We start from the raw sequence: 22,075 nt of genomic DNA on the forward strand, positions 1-22,075 counted from the left end.
ATCATTGCTTTCAAAAGGGAGTTGGATAAGTACCTGAAAGAAAAAAAAAATTATGGGGAAAGGGCGGTGGAGTAGGACTAGGTGAAGTGCTGTCAGAGAGCCAGCATAGCCTCCTGTGTTGTAACCATTCTATGAATGATTCTGTGACTGACTTCCCAAATCCACACCAGCAATTTATCAAACAGCTTCTGGATATTGGTTCATAACTCTTCACACCTTCAATAGTCACTGCACAAGGTCCTATTCGCCAATAACATCAGCCCACACAGCTGTGGTTAGATTGTAAAAAATAAATTAAAAAATCCATACTTTGCATGGAAAGAGCGGTGCAGGAGTCTGATGTCGGGAACACATTAGCAGCTGGTGGTAATGTAAGCATTCAAAATAAGTCCTTTCCTCAAACAGGACCTGGAATGCCCACACTCTCAATCAATCATTTCTGGGCCCTTGGGAATCAGCTGGCTGGTGTACAGACCTGCTGCCCCCCCCCCCCCCCCCCATAGTTTACTGGGTGAAGGTTACCCTGAAACTGTTCCTGTTTTTTGGTAGTGCTTCCCTTTTTAATAGAGAAATGATATTGGGTCAAAAGATCAGGATAATGAAACAGTTTGGGTGGAGGTAAGGAATAATAAGGGGGAAAAAACACTAGTGGGCGTAGTCTATAGGCCTCCGAACAGTGGCAACTCTGTTGGACGGAGTATCAATCAGGAAATAGTTGAGGCTTGTAATAAGGGAACATCTATAATTATGGGGGATTTCAACTATCCTATTAATTGGACAAATCAAATTGGGCAGAGCAGCCTTGAGGACGAGTTCATTGAGTGTATTAGGGATGGGTTTCTTGAGCAGTATGTAACTGAACCGACCAGGGGGCAAGCAACCTTAGATCTGGTCCTGTGTAACGAGATGGGATTAATTAAAAATGTCCTAGTAAAGGATCCCCTTGGAATGAGTGACCATAACATGGTTGAATTCCATATTCAATTAGAGGGTGAGAAGGTTGGATCTCAAACAAGCGTGCTAAGCTTGAATAAAGGAGACTTTGAAGGTATGAGAGCGGAATTGAGTGGATTGGGAAAATAGATGAAAGGGTAAGACGATACATGATCAGTGGTGTACATTCAAGGAGTTATTTTACAACTTGCAAAAAATATATATTCCACTGAGAAGAAAAGGGTGTAAAAGAAAAGACAGCCATCTGTGGCTAAGTAAAGAAATTAAGGATAGTATTCAACTAAAAACAAGGGCATATAAGGTAGCCAAATCTAGTGGGAGGATAGAGGATTGGGAAAACTTTAAAAGACAGCAAAAAATAACAAAAAGATTAAGAAAGGGAAGATAGATTATGAAAGTAAATTAGCAAAAAATATAAAAACAGATAGTAAGAGTTTTTATAGTTATATAAAAAGAAAAAGCGTGGCTAAAGTTGGTCCCTTAGAGGATGAGACTGGGAAATTAATGGTGGGAAATATGGAGATGGCAAAAACACTGAATATTTTACATCAGTCTTTACAGTAGAAGACACTAAGAATATCCCAACGCTGGACAAACAGGGGGCTATAGGGGGGAGGAGCTAAACATGATCAAAATCACTAAGGAAGTGGTACTCGGTAAAATAATGGGACTCAAGGCGGATAAATCACCTGGACCTGATGGCTTACATCCTAGGGTCTTGAGGGAAGTGGCGGTAGGGATTGTGGATGCATTGGTAATAATTTTCCAAAACTCCCTGGACTCGGCAAAGGTCCCGGCAGACTGGAAAACTGCTAATGTAACACCCTTATTTAAAAAGGGCAGTAGACAGAAGGCTGGAAACTATAGACCGGTTAGCCTAACATCTGTGGTAGGTAAAATTTTGGAGTCCATTATTAAGGAGACAGTAACAGGACATTTGGATAATCATAATTTAATAGGACAAAGTCAGCATGGTTTTATGAAGGGGAAGTCATGTTTGACAAATTTGCTGGAGTTCTTTGAGGAAGTAACGTATAGGGTGGCTAAAGGGGAACCAGTGGACGTAGTGTATTTAGACTTCCAAAAGGCATTTGACAAGGTGCCACACAAGATTATTGCTTAAGATAACAAATCACGGGATTGGGGGTAATATTCTGGCATGGATAGAGGATTGGCTATCTAACAGAAGGCAGAGAGTTGGGATAAATGGTTCATTCTCAGACTGGCAATCAGTAACTAGTGGTGTTCCGCAGGGGTCAGTGCTGGGTCCCCAACTCTTTACAATCTATATTAACGATTTGGAGGAGGGGACTGAGTGTAACATATCAAAGTTTGCAGATGATACTAAGATGGGAGGGAAAGTAGTGAGTGAGGAGGACATAAAAAACCTGCAAGGGGACATCGACAGGCTAAGTAAGTGGGCAGAGATTTGGCAGATGGAATACAATACTGGAAAGTGTGAGGTTATGCACTTTGGCAGGAAAAATCGTAGAGCAAGTTATTATCTTAATGGCAAGAAACTTGAAAGTACTGAAGTACAAAGGGATCTGGGGGTCCTGGTGCACGAAACTCAAAAGGTTAGTATGCAGGTGCAGCAAGTGATTAAGAAGGCCAGTGGAATGTTGGCTTTCATTGCTAGGGGGATAGAATATAAAAATAGGGAGGTATTGCTTCAGTTGTACAAGGTATTGGTGAGACCGCACCTGGAATACTGCGTACAGTTTTGGTGTCCATACTTAAGAAAGGACATACTTGCTCTCGAGTCAGTACACGACATACTTGCTCTCGAGTCAGTACAGAGAAGGTTCACTCGGTTAATCCCGGGGATGAGGGGATGGACATATGAGGAGAGGTTGAGTAGATTGGGACTCTACTCATTGGAGTTCAGAAGAATGAGAGGCGATCTTACTGAAACATATAAGATTGTGAAGGGGTCGGATCGGGTGGATGCAGGGAAGATGTTCCCGATGATGGGTGAAACTAGAACTAGGGGGCATAGTCTTAGAATAAGGGGCTGCTCTTTCAAAACTGAGATGAGGAGGAACTACTTCACTCCGAGGGTGGTAGGTCCATGGAATATGCTGCCCCAAAAAGCTGTAGAAGCTACATCATTACATAAATTTAAAACAGAAATAGACAGTTTCCTTGAAGTTAAGGGTTACGGTGAGCGGGCAGGAATTTGGACATGAGTCTAGGTTCGGATCGGTCATGGCCCTGTGGGTAGCAGAGCGGGCCCAGGGGCCGTGTAGCCTGATCCTGCTCCTATTTCGTGTGTCTAATTCTGTTAGATTCAGGAGATGGTTCTGTGATAGTGGATTGGCGGTTAGGATCAGATCAGCCATGATCTTATTGAATGGCGGAGCAGGCTCGAGGGGCCGATTGGCCTACTCCTGCTCCTATTTCTTATGTTCTTATGTTAATGGATCGGAAACGGAATGCATCTGCAGCCATGACCTCGTCCCCAGAGAACATGCCAGAGTTGCAGCAGCCCACGATGAAGAAATGCAAAGCGGCTGATGGAGGGGTGAGTTGCGCAGTAAGAAGCAAGAATCTGCCAATCCTCCGAATACTGCAGCTGTGTATGTGTCTCGTGTAGTGAAGGGTTAACACTACTGATGGTACAAGACATCAGCAAGATTGAAAAGTGCGCAAGGAAACGGAGGTGATCCTGAGCGCCTCTCCACTGTGGAGATGAATGGAGGAAACGTGTAGAATAGCAATCTGAGTTTGGGTGGAGAAGAGGAACGTGGCAGAATTAGAGCTGCGATGCCTGTTGTTCAATCCCCTCCATGCAAAGCCTTATTGTTCTAGGCTTTGTGTTGCTCGTGCTGAAATAAAGCCAGTTAAGGTTTGTGTAAACTCAGTGATAATGAGATGTATTTTTTAAACCCGGTTTAGCTGGCCCTGGTGGAGTTTGGCAGTGGCAGTGTTGCCTGTAACACTACACCCAATAACGATGTCAAGTGTGGAGGCCGAGTGGAGTCTGTGTGGAGGTATGTGATCTGTTTGCTTCAGATTTGGCAATCGACGCAGTGTTTTTTATCATTTTCATGTTCCTTTTACAATCTAATTTAGTTGCATGCTGTTGGCCTACCAAGTCCTTGCTGGGACGAGATGCAGTGAAGCCCACTGGGTGCAGCTTAATAGTGCACAGTTTTCCCCCTTTGAACATTGTGCATATCAATGATGAGACTGCCATTGAACATGGCACATGTGCCAAGGGGTGATGTTTCCCTGGGCTCCCCAAAACACATTGGCAATTCTGTTACAGAAAGGGCAAGTTAGTGTGTGTTAATGCTGGATCACCCAATTCATGGCTAGAATTCCTGAGCCAGGCTCCCTTCCTCGCCTCTCTCCAAATTCCAACATTCACAATGCCACAGCCCACATGCTCGCCCACAAAGGCCAGTCCTCTCAGCTTCCAGCAAGTTGTTTGTTTGTTTGTAAAAATTTTCGGCTTGCTTTAAAATCCTTCCCGAGCCTCGCTCCAGCGCCCCTGCCGCCAGTGATCTCCACCCTTGGCCCAGCTGGCCCTCCTGCTGTGTGGTCTCTGGCCGCCCTCCTCCCCTCCAGTTCTCTCTACTGGTGGTTGCTACACTCCTGTCTTCTGGGATTTCCTGCCTGGTTCCTGCAACCTTGATGTCTCCCTCTTTCATAAACTTTTCTCTTCAACCCCATCCTAACCCTCAGTTTCCACTTTTCCCCTCTCGCTCAGCATTTCCTCTTTTTTTTAATCTTAATACTTCCTGAAAATGCTGCTTATAATGTGCTATTGGGAGAGGCTGGGAGCAGGGAAGAGGGGCTGAGTGAAAGGATTTTTGTTGGATGGGGTGATGCAATGGCCCCCTCCCCTCTCCCGGACATGTTTTGAATCTGGCTTAGTTCTGTCAAATGATTTTTAGTTCAATAGTCTCGACTCAGTAACCTGTTCAGGTCTACAGCAGAGAGTATTCTGGCAATAATTGACCATTTCATTTGGTGTAACCATGAGACTAGGTCATGGGGTGGGGAGCTGAAGTTGACGAGTGCAGTGCAGGGTGCCTGTGTTGGCCTGGGGCACAGTGGATGAGCTTTGGCACAGAAGGAGGCTATTCGGCCCATCAAGTCCATGCCAGCTCTGTCGAGCAATCCAGTCAGTCCCATTCCCCTGCTCTATCCCTGTAGCCCTGCAAGTTTATTTCCGTCAAGTGCCTATCCAGTCTCCCCTTGAAAACATCGAGTGTCTCTGCTTCCACCACTTCCGTCAGCAGCGAATTCCAGGTCCTCGCCACTCGCTGCATAAAAAAAGTTTTTCCTCACATCCCACTATCTCTTGCCCAAAACCTTAAATCTGTGTCCCCTAGTCCTTGTACCATCAACTAGTGGGAACAGCCTTTCCCTGTCTAGCCTATCCAAACCCGTCATAATCTTGTACACCTCTCAAATCACCCCTCAACCTCCTTTGCTCTAATGAACACAAATCCAGCTCCTCCAACCTGTCCTTGTAGCTAAGATCCCCCATCCCTGGAACCATTCTGGTAAATCTCCTCTGCACCCTCAAGGGCTTTCACATCCTTCCTAAAGTGTGGTGACCAGAGCTGGACGCAATACTCCAGTTGTGGCCTGACCAGTGCTTTATAAAGATTCAGCATAACATTTGTGCTCAATACCTCTATTTATGAAGCCCAAGATCCCATATGCTTTGTTAACCACTCTCTCTCAATATGTCCTGCCACCTTCAGGGACCTATGTATATTAACTCCCAGGTCCCTCTGTCCCTGCACACTCTGTAAAACTGTGGTACAGGAAACTCTTTATCCGGCACCAACAGGACTGGCGTGGTGCCGGTTTAGCAAAGTCCGGATTACAGAGAGGTATAGTTTAAAAGGTACGAGAGCTCTGTACACAGCAACAAATCCAGGCTTCCCTGTTGCTTAGCAACATGTGCAGGACTCTGGCCACAGACCAAGCGTCCCTGTTGCTTAGCAACAAGTGCACGAACCCCAGTTACACAGCCACAGATCCAGGAACTGCCACTAATGAAGTAAAACTTAACTGGCAAAATTCAGGAGTAGGTTCAGGTAAGAGTTTCTCCTGTATTGTGTATATTGCCCCTCCCTGTTCCTTCTGCCAAAATGCATCACCTCACACTTCTCTATTAAATTCCATCTGCCGTTTGTCTGCCCATTCTGCTAACCTTTCTGTCCTGTTGCAGTCGATTTGGTATCATCACTGTTTGCCACACCCCCAAGTTTGGTGTCATTGGAAAATTTAGAAATTCTACTCTCTATTCCAATATCCATGTCATTTACATATATCAAAAAAGCAGTGGCCCAACACTGACCCTTGGAGAACACCACTGTCTACCATCCTCCAGTCTGAAAAGCTGCCATTTACCACAACTTGCTGTTTTCTGTCCTTAAGTCAATTCCTTATCCAAGCTGCCACTGACCCACCTATTCAATGAGCCTCAATTTTGGTAACCAGCCTTCTATCTGCACCACCCAGTGAGCGCACAGCCATGTCTTGTCCAGGCTGCTAACCCAGTTCTTGTGTTGCTGTAGGGCAGCACTGACTCATGGTGCCCAACATAAGGCCCCATTTACTTGTGCTACTTTGAAAAGCGAATTCCTTATCCAAGCTGCCACTGACCCACCTATTCAATGAGCCTCAATTTTGGTAACCAGCCTTCTATCTGCACCACCCAGTGAGCGCACAGCCACGTCTTGTCCAGGCTGCTAACCCAGTTCTTATGTGTTGCTGTAGGGCAGCACTGACTCATGGTGCCCAACAAAAGGCCCCATTTACTTGTGCTACTTTGAAAAGCGAATTCCTTATCCAAGCTGCCACTGACCCACCTATTACATGAGCCTCAATTTTGACAAAATACCACATAGAAGGCTGGTTAACACACACCTTCCATAAATCCATGCTGACAACATCCATTGCATTCCCTTCATCGATCCTCCCTGTTACTTCATCAAAAAATTCAATTAGTTTAGTCAAACACGATCTGGTGTTCTCTCCTTTAATTTGCTTAAAACTCTGCAAGTGCCTGTTAATTTTTTCCTTGATTATTGTTTCTAAAACTTTTCCCACCACTAATGTTAAACTGACCAGCCTGTAACATAAAAACATAGAAGATAGGAGCAGGAGTAGGCCCTTCGAGCCTGCTCTGCCATTCAATGAGATCATGGCTGATCATCCAAATTCAGGACCCTGTCCCTGCCTTCTCCCCATATCCCTTGATCCCTTTAGCCTCAAGAAATATATCCAATTCTTGAATATATTTAATGAACTGGCCTCCACTGCCCTCTGTGGCAGAGAATTCCACAGGTTCACCACTCTCTCTGGGTGAAGAAATTCCTCCTCATTTCAGTCCTAAATGGCTTACCCGTTATCCTTAGACTATGACCCCTGGTTCTGGACTCCCTGGCCATCAGAAACATCCTTCCTGCATCTAGTCTGTCCAGACCTGACAGAATTTTATAGGTTTCGATGAGATCCCCTCAATCTTCTAAACTCCAGTGAGTATAAGCCCAATCGACACAATCTCTCCTCGTATGTCATTCCTGCCATCCCAGGTATCAGCCTGGTGAATCTTCGCTACACTCCCTCCATGGCAAGAACGTCCTTCCTCAGGTAAGGTGACCAAAACTGCACACAATGCTCAAGGTGCGGTCTCACCAAGGCCCTGTACAACTGCAGCAAGACATCCTTGTTCTTGTACTCGAACCCTCTTGCTACGAAGGCCAACATACCATTTGCCGCCTTAACCGCCTGCTGCACCTGCATGCTTACCTTCAGCGACTGGTGCACAATAACACCCAGGTCTCTTTGCACTTCCCCTTCTCCCAATCTATTGCCATTCAAATAATGTGCCTTCCTGTTTTTGCCACCAAAGTGGATAACCTCACATTTGCATTTGCCATGTTTCTGCCCAATCGCCCAACCTGTCCAAATCGTACTGGAATTTCACGACATCCTCGTCGCAGACTACCCTCCCACCCATCTTTGTCGTCTGCAAATTTGGAGATATTACATCTAATTCCCTCGTCCAGATCATTAATATATATTGTGAACAGCTGGGGTCCTAGGACTGATCCTTGCGGTACCCCACTAGTCACTGCCTGCCACTCTGAAAACTACCTGTTTATTCCAACTCTTTGCTTTCTGTCTGCCAACCAGTTCTCTATCCAAGTCAATACCTTGCCCCCAATCCCATGTGCCTTAATTTTGCACGCTAATCTCTTTTGTGGGACCTTATCGAAAGCCTTCTGAAAGTCCAAATACTCCACATCCACTGGTTCTCCCTTATCTATTTTACCAGTTACATCCTCAAAATTCCAGTAGATTAGTCAAGCATGATTTACCTTTTGTAAATCCATGTTGACTTTGTCCGATCCAGTCACTGCTTTCCAAGTGCTCTGCTATTACATCTTTTATAATAGACTCTAGCATTTTCCCCACTACCAATGTCAGGCTTACTGGTCTATAATTTCCTGCTTTTTCTCTACCACCTTTTTTGAATAGTGGGGTAACATTAGCTACCCTCCAATCCATGGGTACTGTTCCAGAGTCTATCGAGTTCTGGAAGATGACCAGCACTGCATCTACTATCTCTAGGGCCACTTCCTTAAGTACCCTGGGATGTAGACCAACAGTCCCTGGGGATTTATCGGCCTTCAGTCCCATCAATTTTCCTAACCATTTCCCTACAAATACTGATTTCTTTCAGTTCCTCCCCCTCATTAGACCCTATGTTCCCTGGCATCTCTGAGGTTATTTGTCCTCCTTTTGTGAAGACAGAACCAAAGTATGTATTTAGTTGGTCTGCCACTTCCTTGTTTCCCATTATAAATTCCCCTGATTCTGACTGTAAGGGACCTACACTTGACTTCACCATTCTTTTTCTCTTCACATATCTATAAAAGCTTTTACAGTCAGTTTTTATGTTCCGTGCTAGCTTACTCTCCTATTCTATTTTCCCTTTCTTAATTAATCCCTTTGTCCTCCTTTGTTGACTCCTAAACTGCTCCCAATCCTCAGGATTATTGCTTTTCTAGCCAATTTATATGTTCTCTCCTTGGATCTTATGCTATCCCTAATTTCCCTTGTTAGCCACGGTTGAGTCACCTTTTTTGTTTTATTTTTACGCCAAACTGGGATGAACAAATTCTGTAGCTCATCCATTCGGTCTTTGAATGTTTGCCATTGCCTATCCACCGTCAACCCTTTGAGTGCCATTCCCCAATCAATCCTACCCAACTTGCTCCTCAGACCATTGTAGTTTCCTTTATTTAAATTGAGGACCCTTGTCTCTGTCAACTACTTCATTCTCCATCTTAATGAAGAATTCGATCATATTATGATCGCTCTGACCCAAGGGGCCTCGTACAACAAGATTGCTAATTAATCCTTTCTCGTTACATAATACCCAGTCTAAGATGGCCTGATCTCTGGTTGGTTCCTCAACATATTGGTCCTGGAAACCATTCTGTAAACACTCCAGAAATTCCTCCTCCACAGTATTGTTACTAATTTGGTTGGCCCAATCTATATGTAGATTAAAGTCACCCATGATGACTGCTGTGTCCTTATTGCACGCTTCTTTAATTTCCCTTTTTCATGCCATCCCCAACCTCCGCCTTACTGTTTGGAGGTCTATATACCACTCCCACTAATGTTTTTCCCCCTTAGTATTTCTCAATTCTACCCATACAGATTCCACATCAGAGCTAATATCCTTCATTACAATTGTATTAATCCCTCCTTTAACCAGTAGTGCTACCCCACCTCCCTTTTTCCTTTTTGCCTATCTTTCCTGAATATCGAATACCCCTGGATGTTGAGTTCCCAGTCTTGGCCATCCTTGAGCCACGTTTCCGTAATCCCAACCAAATCATACTCGTTTACCTCAATTTCTGCAGCCAGTTCATCCACCTTATTACAAATGCTCCTCGCATTAAGACACCAAAGCCTTCAAGCTTTTTTTAATGCTCTTAGACCTATTAGAATTATTATTTACTGTGGCCACGTTTGATTTAAACCGTTGATTTCTCTGACTGCCTCTTGTTGTTCTCCTTCCTATCTTTTGCTTTTATCCCTGTTTTCCTTTCCTCTGTCTCCCTGCTCAGGTTCCCAACCCCCTGCTAGTTTAGTTTAAACCCCCCCGAACAGTGCTAGCAAACCTTCCCGCAAGGATATTTGTCCTGCTCTGGTTCAGGTGCAACCTGTCGGACTTGTACAAGTCCCACCTTCCCCAGAAGCAGGCCCAGTGATCCAGGAAACTAAAGCCCTCCCTCCTGCACCAACTCTTTAGCCACGCATTCATCTGCTCTATCCTCCTATTCCTATACTCACTAGCACGTGGCACCGGGAGTAATCCAGAGATTACAACCTTTGAGGTCCTACTCTTTAATCTGCTACCTAGCTCCCTAAATTCTTGCTGCAGGACCTCCTCCCTCTTCCTACCTATGTTGTTGGTCCCAATGTGAACCACGACCTCTGCTTGTTCACCCTCCCCCTTCAGAATGCCCTGCAGCCGTTCAGTGACATCCTTGACCCTGGCACCAGGGAGGCAACAAACCATCCTGGAGTCGCGTCTACGGCCACAAATGCCTATCTGTTCCCCTTACGATAGAATCCCCTACCACTATTGCTCTCCCACTCTTTTTCCTCCCTTCCTGAGCAGCAGAAGCACCCCTGGTGCCAGGAAGTTGGCTGTTGCTGCCTTCCCCTGGTGAGTCATCCCCCTCAACAGTATCCAAACTGGTATACCTGTTTGAAAGAGGGATGGCCACAGCCTGCACTACCTGCCTGCTTCTATTGCTCTGCCTGGTGGTCACCCATTTCCTTTCTGCTTGTGCAGCCCTACCCTGTGGCGTGACCAACTCATCAAATGTGTAATCCACGACCCTCAGCATCGTGTGCTCCGCAACCCATCCGTCCGCAGCTCCAGCGCCTCCATATGGCCCGTTAGTAGCTGGATGCATTTCTGGCACACGTGGTCGTCCGGGACACTGGCAGCGTCCCTGAATTCCCACATAGAGCAAGAGGAGCATAACACGGGGCTGGGCTCTCCTGGCATGACTTACCCCTTTAATTTTAAATTAATTCAATACCACCAGTTAAAGATATACTCTCGGGTGCTTATTTACCAACTGTCCCCACTACACCACAGACCCAAGAAAATATAAACCACAGAATTTAAGCTTGTAATGTAAAGGAGAAAGAAATACTCACCAGCCAATCACTTACCTGCTTCCTGGTGACATCACACTTGGGTTACTTTTTGCTTCCCTCTCCCGGAACCTGCATTGGTAAGCCTCTGGTGCTCCCTCGCAGGTCCGCTGACTCACCGCTCTCTCGGATGAATCTCGAGGGCTCTGCTTTCTAAACTGCACCATGTCCTCTTCCACAATGACACTGACAAAAAATGTTAACTGGGTATGGACTCGCAGTCCCGCTGTGAAATCTTCTGCCGCTCTAGCTGAAAGTAAGTGCATGTGTTAATTTCCTCTGGCGTTCCCACTGGGGAAGATGGGAATAATCTGTTTAAACCAGAGGACATGGCATCAAATCTCCAATGCAACTAACAGGGTTTTAAAGCAATCTTTCATCTGTTCAAACAGCAGGCTGGTAATGAGCCTTTCTGACTTGTGTGGGGGAACTTGTTCACTGGGTCACTACAGACCTGATGCATGCTTTTCCTACCAGGGAATTGTTCATTCCTCTTTAATGCTCTTCATTTTCTTAGTTGCAGCCAAGAAGGCGGCCGCCAAGCAGAAGGCCGCGGCCGCGGAGAAGTTGGCCGCGGCCGCGGAGAAGTTGGCCGCCAGTAAGTACTGTCTAATGCTCTCAATACAGGGCTTTAACCTGAAAATAGACTGACCTCTTGGGAGGAGCATGGCTCCTAATGTTGTTCAAAAGCACATTGAGACAATTAATGTTGAACTAATATTTTAACTCTAATCATCATTGGTGCTGTCCTAAGGAAGTGTTGGGATGGGGGGACAATCTTCACTACAGCCTGCTTATAATGGACATGTATTCTAAGTCCCTGCAGATCTAGTCGGTTTGTGTCCATCTATTCGGTTCAGTAGAGTATGTTTTAACATGATGAAGGGCACTGTTGCCTGTTTCGTGGCCCATGAACCTCCACTGCATTACTGCAAGTCATTTGTGTCTAAAGGCACTTGACTTTTTATACCAGCAAATTGTTTTAAAGTAACAATGCTCAATGCGGTCTCCTCTACATTGGGGAGACCAAACACAGATTGGGTGACCGCTTTGCGGAACACCTCCGTTCAGTCCGTAAGGGTGACCCTGAGCTTCCGGTCGCCTGTCATTCCAATTCACCATTCCACTCCCACTCAGACCTCACCGTCTGCGGCCTCTTGCATTGTCTCACGGAAGCTCAGCGTAAACTCGAGGAACAGCACCTCATCTTCCGATTAAGCACTTTACAGCCTTCCGGACTCGATATCGAGTTCAACAATTTCAGATCATAGCCTCGGGCCCTATTATTTTATCCACACTTTTAGTTTGTGCCTTTTCCTTTTTGTTCTCTCTCCCACATGGCAGCTGTCTCTCACACTGCCAGTGCATTTCACACTTCATCTAGAGCCATTGTCTGTTTCTTGACCTGTCCTATTACCATCTCGTCTCACCTTGAATATCTTAGTCTCTTCTTTCATCCCATTTCCCAGCCCCCAAACTGCCTTTTAATTTTTCATTTCTTGCCCTTTTTCTCTCAGTTCTGTAGAAGGGTTTGACCCGAAACGTTGACTGTTTCTCTCTCTCCACGGATGTTGCCTGGCCTGCTGAGTTTTTCCAGCGTTTTCTGTTTTAAAGTAATATTTTTGTAAACTTGCTTTGTTTTTTGTAGCTGCAGGCATTGTTCACAAACACACTTTTACTGCTGATGAGTTGCATTTTAAAAAGCGGTGAACTGATGTTTTGTGCTCCTCTTCACAGCTGCCTCCAAGAAGCGGCCAGCCCGGGATTTGAAAGGGCAACTTAGTGATGTGAAGGTGCAGCTGAGGTACGTGAAGTCAGAGTTGTCGGAATGCACCAACAAGCTACAGGTCTCTGAGGAGGCGAGCAGGCAGCTTGAGAGTATGTTACTGAGGGGTGACCAGTTGGCTGTTGCTGCCTTGCAGATCCAAGAACTTCAAAACAACCTACAGTTAGTATTGTATTGTATTGCATCGTTGGACTGCTTGCATCAGTAATAAATAGCAGGAATTAAACCAGGGCTTGCTGTGTTGGGCCTGCAGCAGCAACACTTGTTTTTTTTTTTGTTTTTTTTTAATTCCCTGCGTAGCAAAAATAGTTGTCCATGTTAGTTACCCATGACTCGCTCGCACAATTGATACTCTTCCTTACCCTCTACACACTCCCACCTTTGACACACTTCCTAATGTAACTGGCCAGTTTTGTGCCAGCCCACTCTGATTTGAGGAAGGGAGGTGGAGGGGGGGAGAATGCTGCTGTCAACTATCATTACATTAGGACTGGCAGACTGGTCAGTGAGTGGGCAAATGAAACCCAGTCCGAGTAATCACAGTACAAATATATAAAAATGGCAGATTCTGGGAATAAATAGGTCAGTCAGAATGTGTAGTGACGGGCAGGTAATGGTTCAGATGTGTGCCCGTAATGTCAGAAGCTGTCTTTTCAGTTCATATGCTGGCTGGCTTGTGTGCTTCTAATCGAGAATCCTGCATCTTTCGAATTAGCTCAGTTAAAATGGTTAAATTCAGTACTTCCTCCTGTAATTGGTGTTGAGATCAGGTTCAGTTTACTTTCAGTCAGCATATGTAATGTGATGGCCTCATCCCTCCCCGTCTCTAACCTCCTCCAGCCCCACAACCTTACCTATCTCTGTAACCTCCTCCAGCCCCACAACCTTCCCTATCTCGAACCACCTCCAGCCCCCTACAACCCTCCCTGTCTCTCACCTCCTCCAGCCCCCGACAACCCTCCCTATCTCTAACCTCCTCCAGCCCCACAACCCTCCCTATCTCTCTAACCTCCAGCCCTACAACCCTCAGATGTCTGTGCTCCTCCAATTCTGGCCTCTTGCGCATCCCTGATTTCAATCGCTCCACCATTGGTGGCTGTGCCTTCAGCTGCCTAGGTCCTAAGCTCTGGAATTCCCTCCCTAAACACCTCTCTCCTCTTAAGATGCTCCTTAAAAACCTATCTCTGACCAAACTTTTGGTCACCTGTCCCTAATATCTCCTGGAACTGTCAAATTCTGCCTGATAACGCTCTTGCAAAGTGCTTTTTGGAGGTTTGCTACGTCAAAGGTGCTATATAAATAAGTTGTGTGTCCACTCCCGTCCCAGCTCAGGAACCCTGACTCTGTTCACCACTTCTGTTTAGAGCAGCGGAGGTGGAGCTGAACAAGTGCCGAGAAGGTGCTATCCTGCAGGTGAGTGAAACTGCAATAGAACGCTTAACTGTTCACGTTGAAGTGAGGACCAGTAATCTGACTCTCTGCTGAGGTTGAGGAAACAAAAGTAGTGTTCCATCTAATTTTTTTTCTGTCCGTGGTCCCATTAAGTGGTTGCGCATCCCATTTAAATTTTGACGCGGTTTCTCCCATTTTAAAAGCCGGTAAACTGCCTGCGCGGGACCTCCAGACTGCCGCGCAGCTTAGCGGTAGCGTCACATTTCTGGATGTTTTGATTGCCACCCCCCTCCCCACAAAGGCTTTAAAGCATGCCTTAACTTAAAGGGGTTAGATTCACAGGCCCACAGGTGTAGATCAGGCTAAAGAGGAGATAAATCAAGCAGCGGGTCAGTGATCCAAACTAGTTCCAGCTCAGCTGTGATGGTCCACTGTTTCACTATCACAGCCTCCCACTTGGGCACTGGTCACCTGTGAAAGGTACCAGGGAGGCACTGCACTGCCACACCTGAAACTGCCCCCCCAAAGAACTTGCCTTTTCACATGAGGATACCTGGAAATGATGATGTAGCATTGGAGGGAGACCCATAAGATCAAGTGTCCAGTGGTACAATGTTGACTAACTCTTGAAGTCTGTGTTAAGAACTCTCGTGGTGGTTCAGCACTGCAGAGGGATCGGAGATGAGGTGAGGTATTTCTGGAATTTATTTTCAGGGGTCACTGAGTAGGCTTTGGAGACTGAATTAGATTTGGCAGCTTTATGTGCCACGGATTTGGTTAGTGTTATCTTTAATCCTAATCTTGGATGACCACCTAGGAGGGGATGATCCAGACTGACCAACTAGGTTGATTCTACACTGTTACTAGGGCAAATGTTTGTTAGTTGTGTGCCATGTTTACTAACGTGCCCCTTTCAGATGGTATCTAAAATAATAGTGCTGACTGGCCACGTTGCCATTCTTTGTCCAGAACAAGCTGACATTGAAAGACCAGGAGCTCGCGCACAAGGATGCGTGCATCGCGTCGCTGCGAGATGTGGTCGCGGATCTGGAGGAAAGGCTGCACTGTACGGATCAAGAGAGGCGCAAACTGCACAACACTGTGCAAGAGCTCAAGGTACATAAGGCCCAAGGCAGCCAGTGCCATTGCCAGGAACCTGTGCTGGCACCTTTCTGTTCTCCAAATACTGGGTGTGTTGGACATGGGTAAATTAGAGTCTTGCTGACTGCTAAAGTGGGAGTGTTGCAAATGTCAGTTCAGTGTAAAGGCAGGGAGGAGAGCAAAATGGAAATGCATCTGGTTTAGGGGAGGAGATTGAATACAAAAAGCATGCGATAATGTGCCTGTACAAGACATTGGTTGGATTGCAGTCACAATACTGTACAGTTGAGGCACACCACTATAGTGATGTTGAATAATGGTAAGGTAGAGTTAGATTCACCAGATACCAGGGAAGAGACTAGTCAGGACCTGGAGCTGAGGTTAAGGTATCTACTGGAATTGTGTGTGTGCCTTTTAATTAGAAGGTTGAGAGTTTAAGCCCACTTCAGGACTTCAGCCCATAATCTAAACAGTACTGCATTGTAGGATGAGATGTTAAACTGAAGTCCTGCCCTCCTGGTGGGGGTTGGGGGAGGGAGAGAGAACAGGACAAAACAAATCTTGCAACTCTTTTGAAGAGGAGCTGGGATTCAGTTCTCCTGACCAACATTGCTGAAACAGGTTAACTACTCCTTGATCTCATTGTTATAACAGTGGCTACACTGTCATTCTTTGGCTGACTTGCTTTGGGACATCCCAAGAATGTGAAAGGCAAGTTCCTAATGGGGCTTGATTTAGTAGGTCAATGAATTGGTAACAAGGCACAAACATTAGGGTTAGTACTAAAGGAATTCAAAGGACTGAACAACACGAGTTACAGGAAGAAAGTAGGGGGGGGTACAGGGATTGGAGCAGACTCCAATGGTTACCTTGAACAGTCAACCTAGGGTACTTGCCTAAATGGCTGTTGAAGGCCAGCTAATTAACTCTGGGGCATCAGTCGGGTCACAATACACCATAGGCAAGTGCTTCCACCAGGGGTGAGTACATAACAATGAGTAAAACATGGTCTGTCTTTTGCCACAGGCCAGACTTACTGCAGCTAAAGTAACAGACTAACGGAGCCCAGAATGTGGGTGAACCTGGGGCCTTGCTGGTCTGAGTGGCTCAGCTGGTCATTTGCTCGGCCATGAAGAGCTATCTCCTTCGCTCGTAGCTTCGTCTTCAAGCAGTAGATGATCGGAGGAATTCTTTTTGCCCCATATGTATCCAATAATTTTCCCTCTGCTGTGTTACTTTGCAGGGTAACATCCGCGTGATCTGCCGTATGCAGCCAGTTCTGGACTCTGAGAAGGAAGATGGCAATGAACTTCACGTTCAGTTCTTGCCCAATGAGAAGGTGATCGCCTTGACTAAAATGGAAGAGGTAAGATTGACCTGTGCGCTGTATCTGATCCTTCAAACTGGTAACCAGCAATAAACATCAACTGCAGCAATGCTACTGACTGTTAGATTCGGGCACAGGACAGGGGCGTTCTGTTCTTCCCGCAAAGCAGGAAACGAAAGGGTTGCCCGATTGACTTTACAGGGACTATGAAATGGTGTTGCTGCACTACCCACTTACTCGAGTGTCTGGATGACGCCACTGTCGGCCAATGAGTTGGAGGCAGGCTGCCCACTCTGCTTGCTTTCTGCTTCCAATGTTTACTGGATGGAGTCATTGTGTGGCAGTGGGAATTACTTCAGAAGTGAAATTCTGCAGAGTAGGGATGTTGAGCCATTGAAGTTCTAACACTACTTCTCCCTGGGCACTATACCAGCTCAGTACAAAGTCTTGCATATCTAGTTCCTTTGCTTGTTTACAAACTTAACTTTTTCTCCCCCTCTCTGTCCCTGGCTACAGTCTCACATAGGCCGCGATCCGAAAGGAGAGGTGAAATACGACTTCAGATTTGACCGTGTTTTCCAGCCAATGGCAAGTCAGAAAGATGTATTTGAAGATATCTCCCAACTAGTCCAGGTAATGGGGGTAGGGTGGTCTGGGTAATGATGGGGGCAGTGGGAGGATGGTTCAGGTAATGAGATTGGATGGTTTAGATAGCATTGTATAGGAGGCTTCCTCAATCTGAGTATGCAGGTGGTTTCACTAAAGATTGCTGATAAACTACTCACTGCCTCCATCTTTCTGGGTGGAATGATCCTTTAGATGTCAGTGTTTATACTGGAACAGGGTTTGTTGCCTAATTGGTATGAAACTTTAACTCTTGTATTCAGTTATTTATGCAAGCATGATTAGTGGACATGGGAACCTTTCCATCCACACTAGTAGTATTACCATAAGAGCAGGAGGAGGCCATTCAGCCCCTTGAGCCCATTCTGCCATTCAATTAGATCATGGCTGATGTACTTCAACCCTGTTTACCTGCCTTTGCCCTGTATCCCTGGATTCCCTTATGAATAAAAAGCTGTCAATCTGGGTCTTGACAGGTTCAATGGTCCCCAGCATCCACAGCCTTCCTGTGGAAAGACTTCCAGGTTTCCACTACCCTTTGTGTGAAGAAGTGCTTCCAGATTTCACTCTTAAATAGCCGAGCTCTAATTTTAAGACTCTGGCATCTTTTTATCGTATTAAACCTGCTCCGGCTGGTAAGAGCATCAATTTGTGTACTAAACGGTTCAGAATGTGAAGGCACTCACTAAGTAATGGATGGTGCCCATTGCACCTCTGGATCTGGATCCAATGAGTTGGTGCTTTTAGAGAAGGACCGGGCAGAAAATGGAGGTAATGGGGTTATGTAAGATTACACGCATAGGATATACGGCACAGAAACAGGCCATTCGGCCCAACCAGTCCATGCCGGCATTTATGCTCCACTTGAGCCTCCTCGTCTTTCCTCATCTAAATCTATCGACAAAACCCTCGATTCCCTTCTCCCTCATGCTTGTCTAGCCTCCCCTTAAATGCATCAATACCATTCGCTTCAGCCACTCCCTGTGGTAACAAGTTCCACATTCTCACCACGCTTTGGGTAAAGAAGTTTCTTTTGAATTCCCTATTGGATTTCTTGGTGACTATCTTATATTGATGGCCTCTAGTTTTGCTCTTCCCCACACATGTAAACATTCTCTCTGTCTACTCTATCAAAAATTTTCATAATTTTAAAGGTCTCCCCTCTGGTTTTTCCCCCAAGAGAAGAGACCCAGCCTGCTCATCCTTTCCTGATATGTATACCCTCGCATTTCTGGTATCCTCCTTGTAAATCTTCTCTGCACCCTCTCCAGGGCCTCTATCCTTTTTATAATATGGCGACCAGAACTGTACGGAATACTCTGGTCTAACCAAGGCTCGATACAGGTTTAGCATAACTTCCCTACTTTTCAATTCTATCCCTCTAGAAATAAACCCTAGTGCTTGGTTTGCTTTTTTATGGCCTTGCTAACCTACGTCACAACTTTTAGTGATTTGTGTATTTGTACTCCGAGATCCCTTTGTTCCTCTACCCCACCTAGTCTCGCACCCTCCAAGTGATAAGTGACCTCCCTATTCTTCCTACCAAAATGTAATACCTCCCATTTATCTGTGTTGAACTTCATTTGCCAATTATATGCCCATTCTGCAAGTTTATTAATGTCCTCCTGTAACTTGTTGTAGTCCTCCTCAGTATTGACTATCCCCCATCCCCCAAATTTGGTGTCATCCACAAACTTAGAAATTGTGTTTTTGATTTCTAAATCGTTAATATAAACTGTGAACAGCAGCGGTCCCAGCACTGATCCTTGTGGAACACGAGGGGTGGGGGCAGGTGGTAAGTAGTGCAACTGTTTTGGGATCTTGAAGGGTCCCAAGGCTCGGCCCAGAGTCATGTGCCCAAAGTGACGATGCGGGCAGTCTGAATCGAGGGAGTTATGCGATGTGGAGTAACTCTGCCTGTCTGTCTTCCCCTCTTCCCAGTCTGCCTTGGATGGATACAACGTGTGCATTTTTGCTTATGGACAAACGGGCAGTGGGAAGACCTTTACTATGGAAGGACCCGATGACGTGACATCAAAGACCAAGGGGATGATTCCGCGGGCCGTTGATCAGATCTTAACTGCACAGGAATTGAAGGCCACGGGATGGACAGTGAGTTACTGCAGGAAGTGGCATACGTCACACACCACCCGCTCTCCTGTAGGCACTGACTCAACCTCGATTTTAGATACCCGCTGTTCTCTGGTACTTCATCAAGCGGTTATTTCTACTGTGCCTTTAGACACAGGATTTGGACAGCAGCTGAATATCACATTTTTCTTCTTTGCTCCAGTCCAGAGCCCAGTCGTAGCATCTGTACTATTGGCCAACTGGCCAGTGTTCAGGCTTTTCAGATCTAGCCTATGTGGCTGATTTCTTTGCAATAGTGAAGCTGTAGAAGAACTTGCATTTCTATAGTGCCTTTCAGCACCTCTGGATGTCTCAAAAGCACTTCACAGCCAATGACCTACTTTTCTACATTAGTGACTACACTTCAAAAGTTCTTTGAATTTGTATGGCAATGTGCCTAAGACATGGGGAGGGATACTAGGAGGAGGAGGTCATTCAGCCCATTGTGCCTGCGCTGGCTGAAAGAGCTATCCAACCTAATCCCGCTTTCCAGCTCTTGGTCCGTAGCCCTGTCGGCTACAGCACTTCAAGTGCATATCCAAGTACTGTTTAAATGCAGTGAGGGTTTCTGCCTCTACCACCCTTTCAGGCAGTGAGCTCCAGACCCCCACCACCCTCGGTGAAAACAGTTCTCCACAACGCCCCTCTAATCCTTCTACCAATTACTTGTATTTCAATAATGGAAAGTGCTTTAAAAGTACAGAAAACATGGCTTGGGGGGGGTTTCATGATTCTACTTCACAAAGCATGACCTGGTGCCACCAGACTTTGATTCAACAGTGCAAAAGTTGATAGTGTGGCTTTTAATTTGTGCTCTTTTTCTGTCTAGCCAAGTACTGTACTTGAATAATTGCTTTGAGTCAGTTAATGCCATTGGCTGTTTTGCAATAATCTGTGAGCACTTTTTTTGCATCTGTTTCAGTATAAATTCACTGCCAGCTTTTTGGAGATCTACAATGAGACCCTTCGTGACCTGCTTGTGACAAAACCAGAGAACAATGTCGAGTACGAGATCAAATGGCTCGGCGCTAAATGTGAAAAGCTGTACGTAACAAACCTCCAATATATCCCCGTCGCCACAGCGGAGGAGGTGGGTAACGTTTGTGTACTTGTGTTTACAACTCAAACTGTTCATGAGTGAAAAGAATGCTTGTTTGCTGGTTTGTTAATACAGTTCCATACCAGCGAGGAGAGCTGGGACTGCTCACTGTTTCCTTGAACAGGGCCGGGTAATCAGTTTGACGTTTCTTTGTTGTGAACAGAAATATAATTTCTTTACTATGAAACTGAGCAGGGCATGTTGTGCTCTGTGCCCACGTCTAGTAGGTTAGCACCACTTTCATTCTTCAAGTTTTACATTTAGATTGCTCCTGGTTCAATAACCACTCGCCATCAATTGAAAGTAGATGGCGTTAAGTCAGATCAGCCCTGATTTCATTGAATGGCAGAGCAGGCTCGAGGGGCTGAATGGGCTGTTCCTGCTCCTGTGTTCCACTGGTCCTTTGGTGCCTCTATTAAATCGCCATTGGTTCGATTTACAGAACTCCAATTTGAATTCTGTGTTTAGCATCTTCAGTTTTGGGAGAGGGATTTCAATGAGTAAATGCTCAAATCGGTTGAGTTGCCTGGCTTCACGGATCGGCAGTTGAGTGTAGTTTCTCTGTTTCTGTCCTCCCCACGCAGGTTTGCAATTTGATTGCTATCGCAAAAGGCAATCGGTCGGTGGTGAGAACGGAAGCGAATTATCATTCCTCACTGAGCCACAGTGTCTTCCAGCTGGAGATTGACAGGAGTAACTCCACTGGTGATCTCCAGTACACATGTGAGTATCTGTCCCAACGTTGACCTTCTCTAGCGACGGGCAGAGTTTGGGCTTCTGCAATCCTCCTTCGATGCTGGTTGTGGTGCTTGTCTGTCGAACTGAAGCAGTGGGTTAACACTGCTGCCCCTCTTTACACTGGAATTAGACAATCTACAAGAGGTTCTATTTGCAGCACCCAATGAGCGCACAGCCACTTGTGTCTTGTCCAAGCTGCTAACCCAGCTCCTATGTGTTGCTGTAAGGGCAGCACTGACCCATGGTGCCCAACAAAAGGCCCCATTTACTTGTGCACAGCCCCTGGGGGTAGTCGTGCTACTTTGAAAAGACAAATCAGACCCCTCTGACTTCCCATCGCTGTGAGACTCGAAGCTGACACTAGGTGTGTAACCTGAATGAACTGGCAGAATCCCTGCCGTACGTTGCAACAAGAGCCTGAGGCAAATAATGGGGGAGTAGTACACTTTGCACATCAGACAGCACTTCTCTCCCCCAGATTCAGTGTCGTGTAACCAGATGCAGCAGCTCCCTCTAGTTCATCCCAACAATACGGCACCACCCCAACCTTAACAATCCCAACTGTGCACCAATGTGACACTTTCCCGATTCCCACGTCAACCATCCTGCTGGATCTGAGATTAGCGTGAGACTAACTGCCAGAGTCGCCCTGCGTAGGAAGGAGGCTTTCATCCCTTCAGTCTGCTAGCTTTGAACTGGAGCT

At 46.0% G+C, this 22,075-nt stretch overlaps 1 protein-coding gene across 1 annotated transcript in view; it reads left to right on the plus strand.

Moving 5' to 3' along the window:
* Positions 1–22,075, plus strand: part of LOC147096623 (carboxy-terminal kinesin 2-like) — a 116,728-nt gene that overhangs the window by 90,336 nt on the left and 4,317 nt on the right. Inside the window, exons 10-12 of the mRNA XM_085973123.1 lie at positions 19,347–19,517; positions 20,458–20,625; positions 21,219–21,357. Coding sequence (XP_085829249.1) covers positions 19,347–19,517; positions 20,458–20,625; positions 21,219–21,357 — 478 coding nt within the window. The remainder of the gene's footprint in view (positions 1–19,346; positions 19,518–20,457; positions 20,626–21,218; positions 21,358–22,075) is intronic.

This window comes from Somniosus microcephalus, chromosome 34 (genome assembly GCF_052327205.1).
Source record: "Somniosus microcephalus isolate GS21.2 chromosome 34, FLI_Smic_1.0, whole genome shotgun sequence".
NCBI lineage: Eukaryota > Metazoa > Chordata > Chondrichthyes > Squaliformes > Somniosidae > Somniosus > Somniosus microcephalus.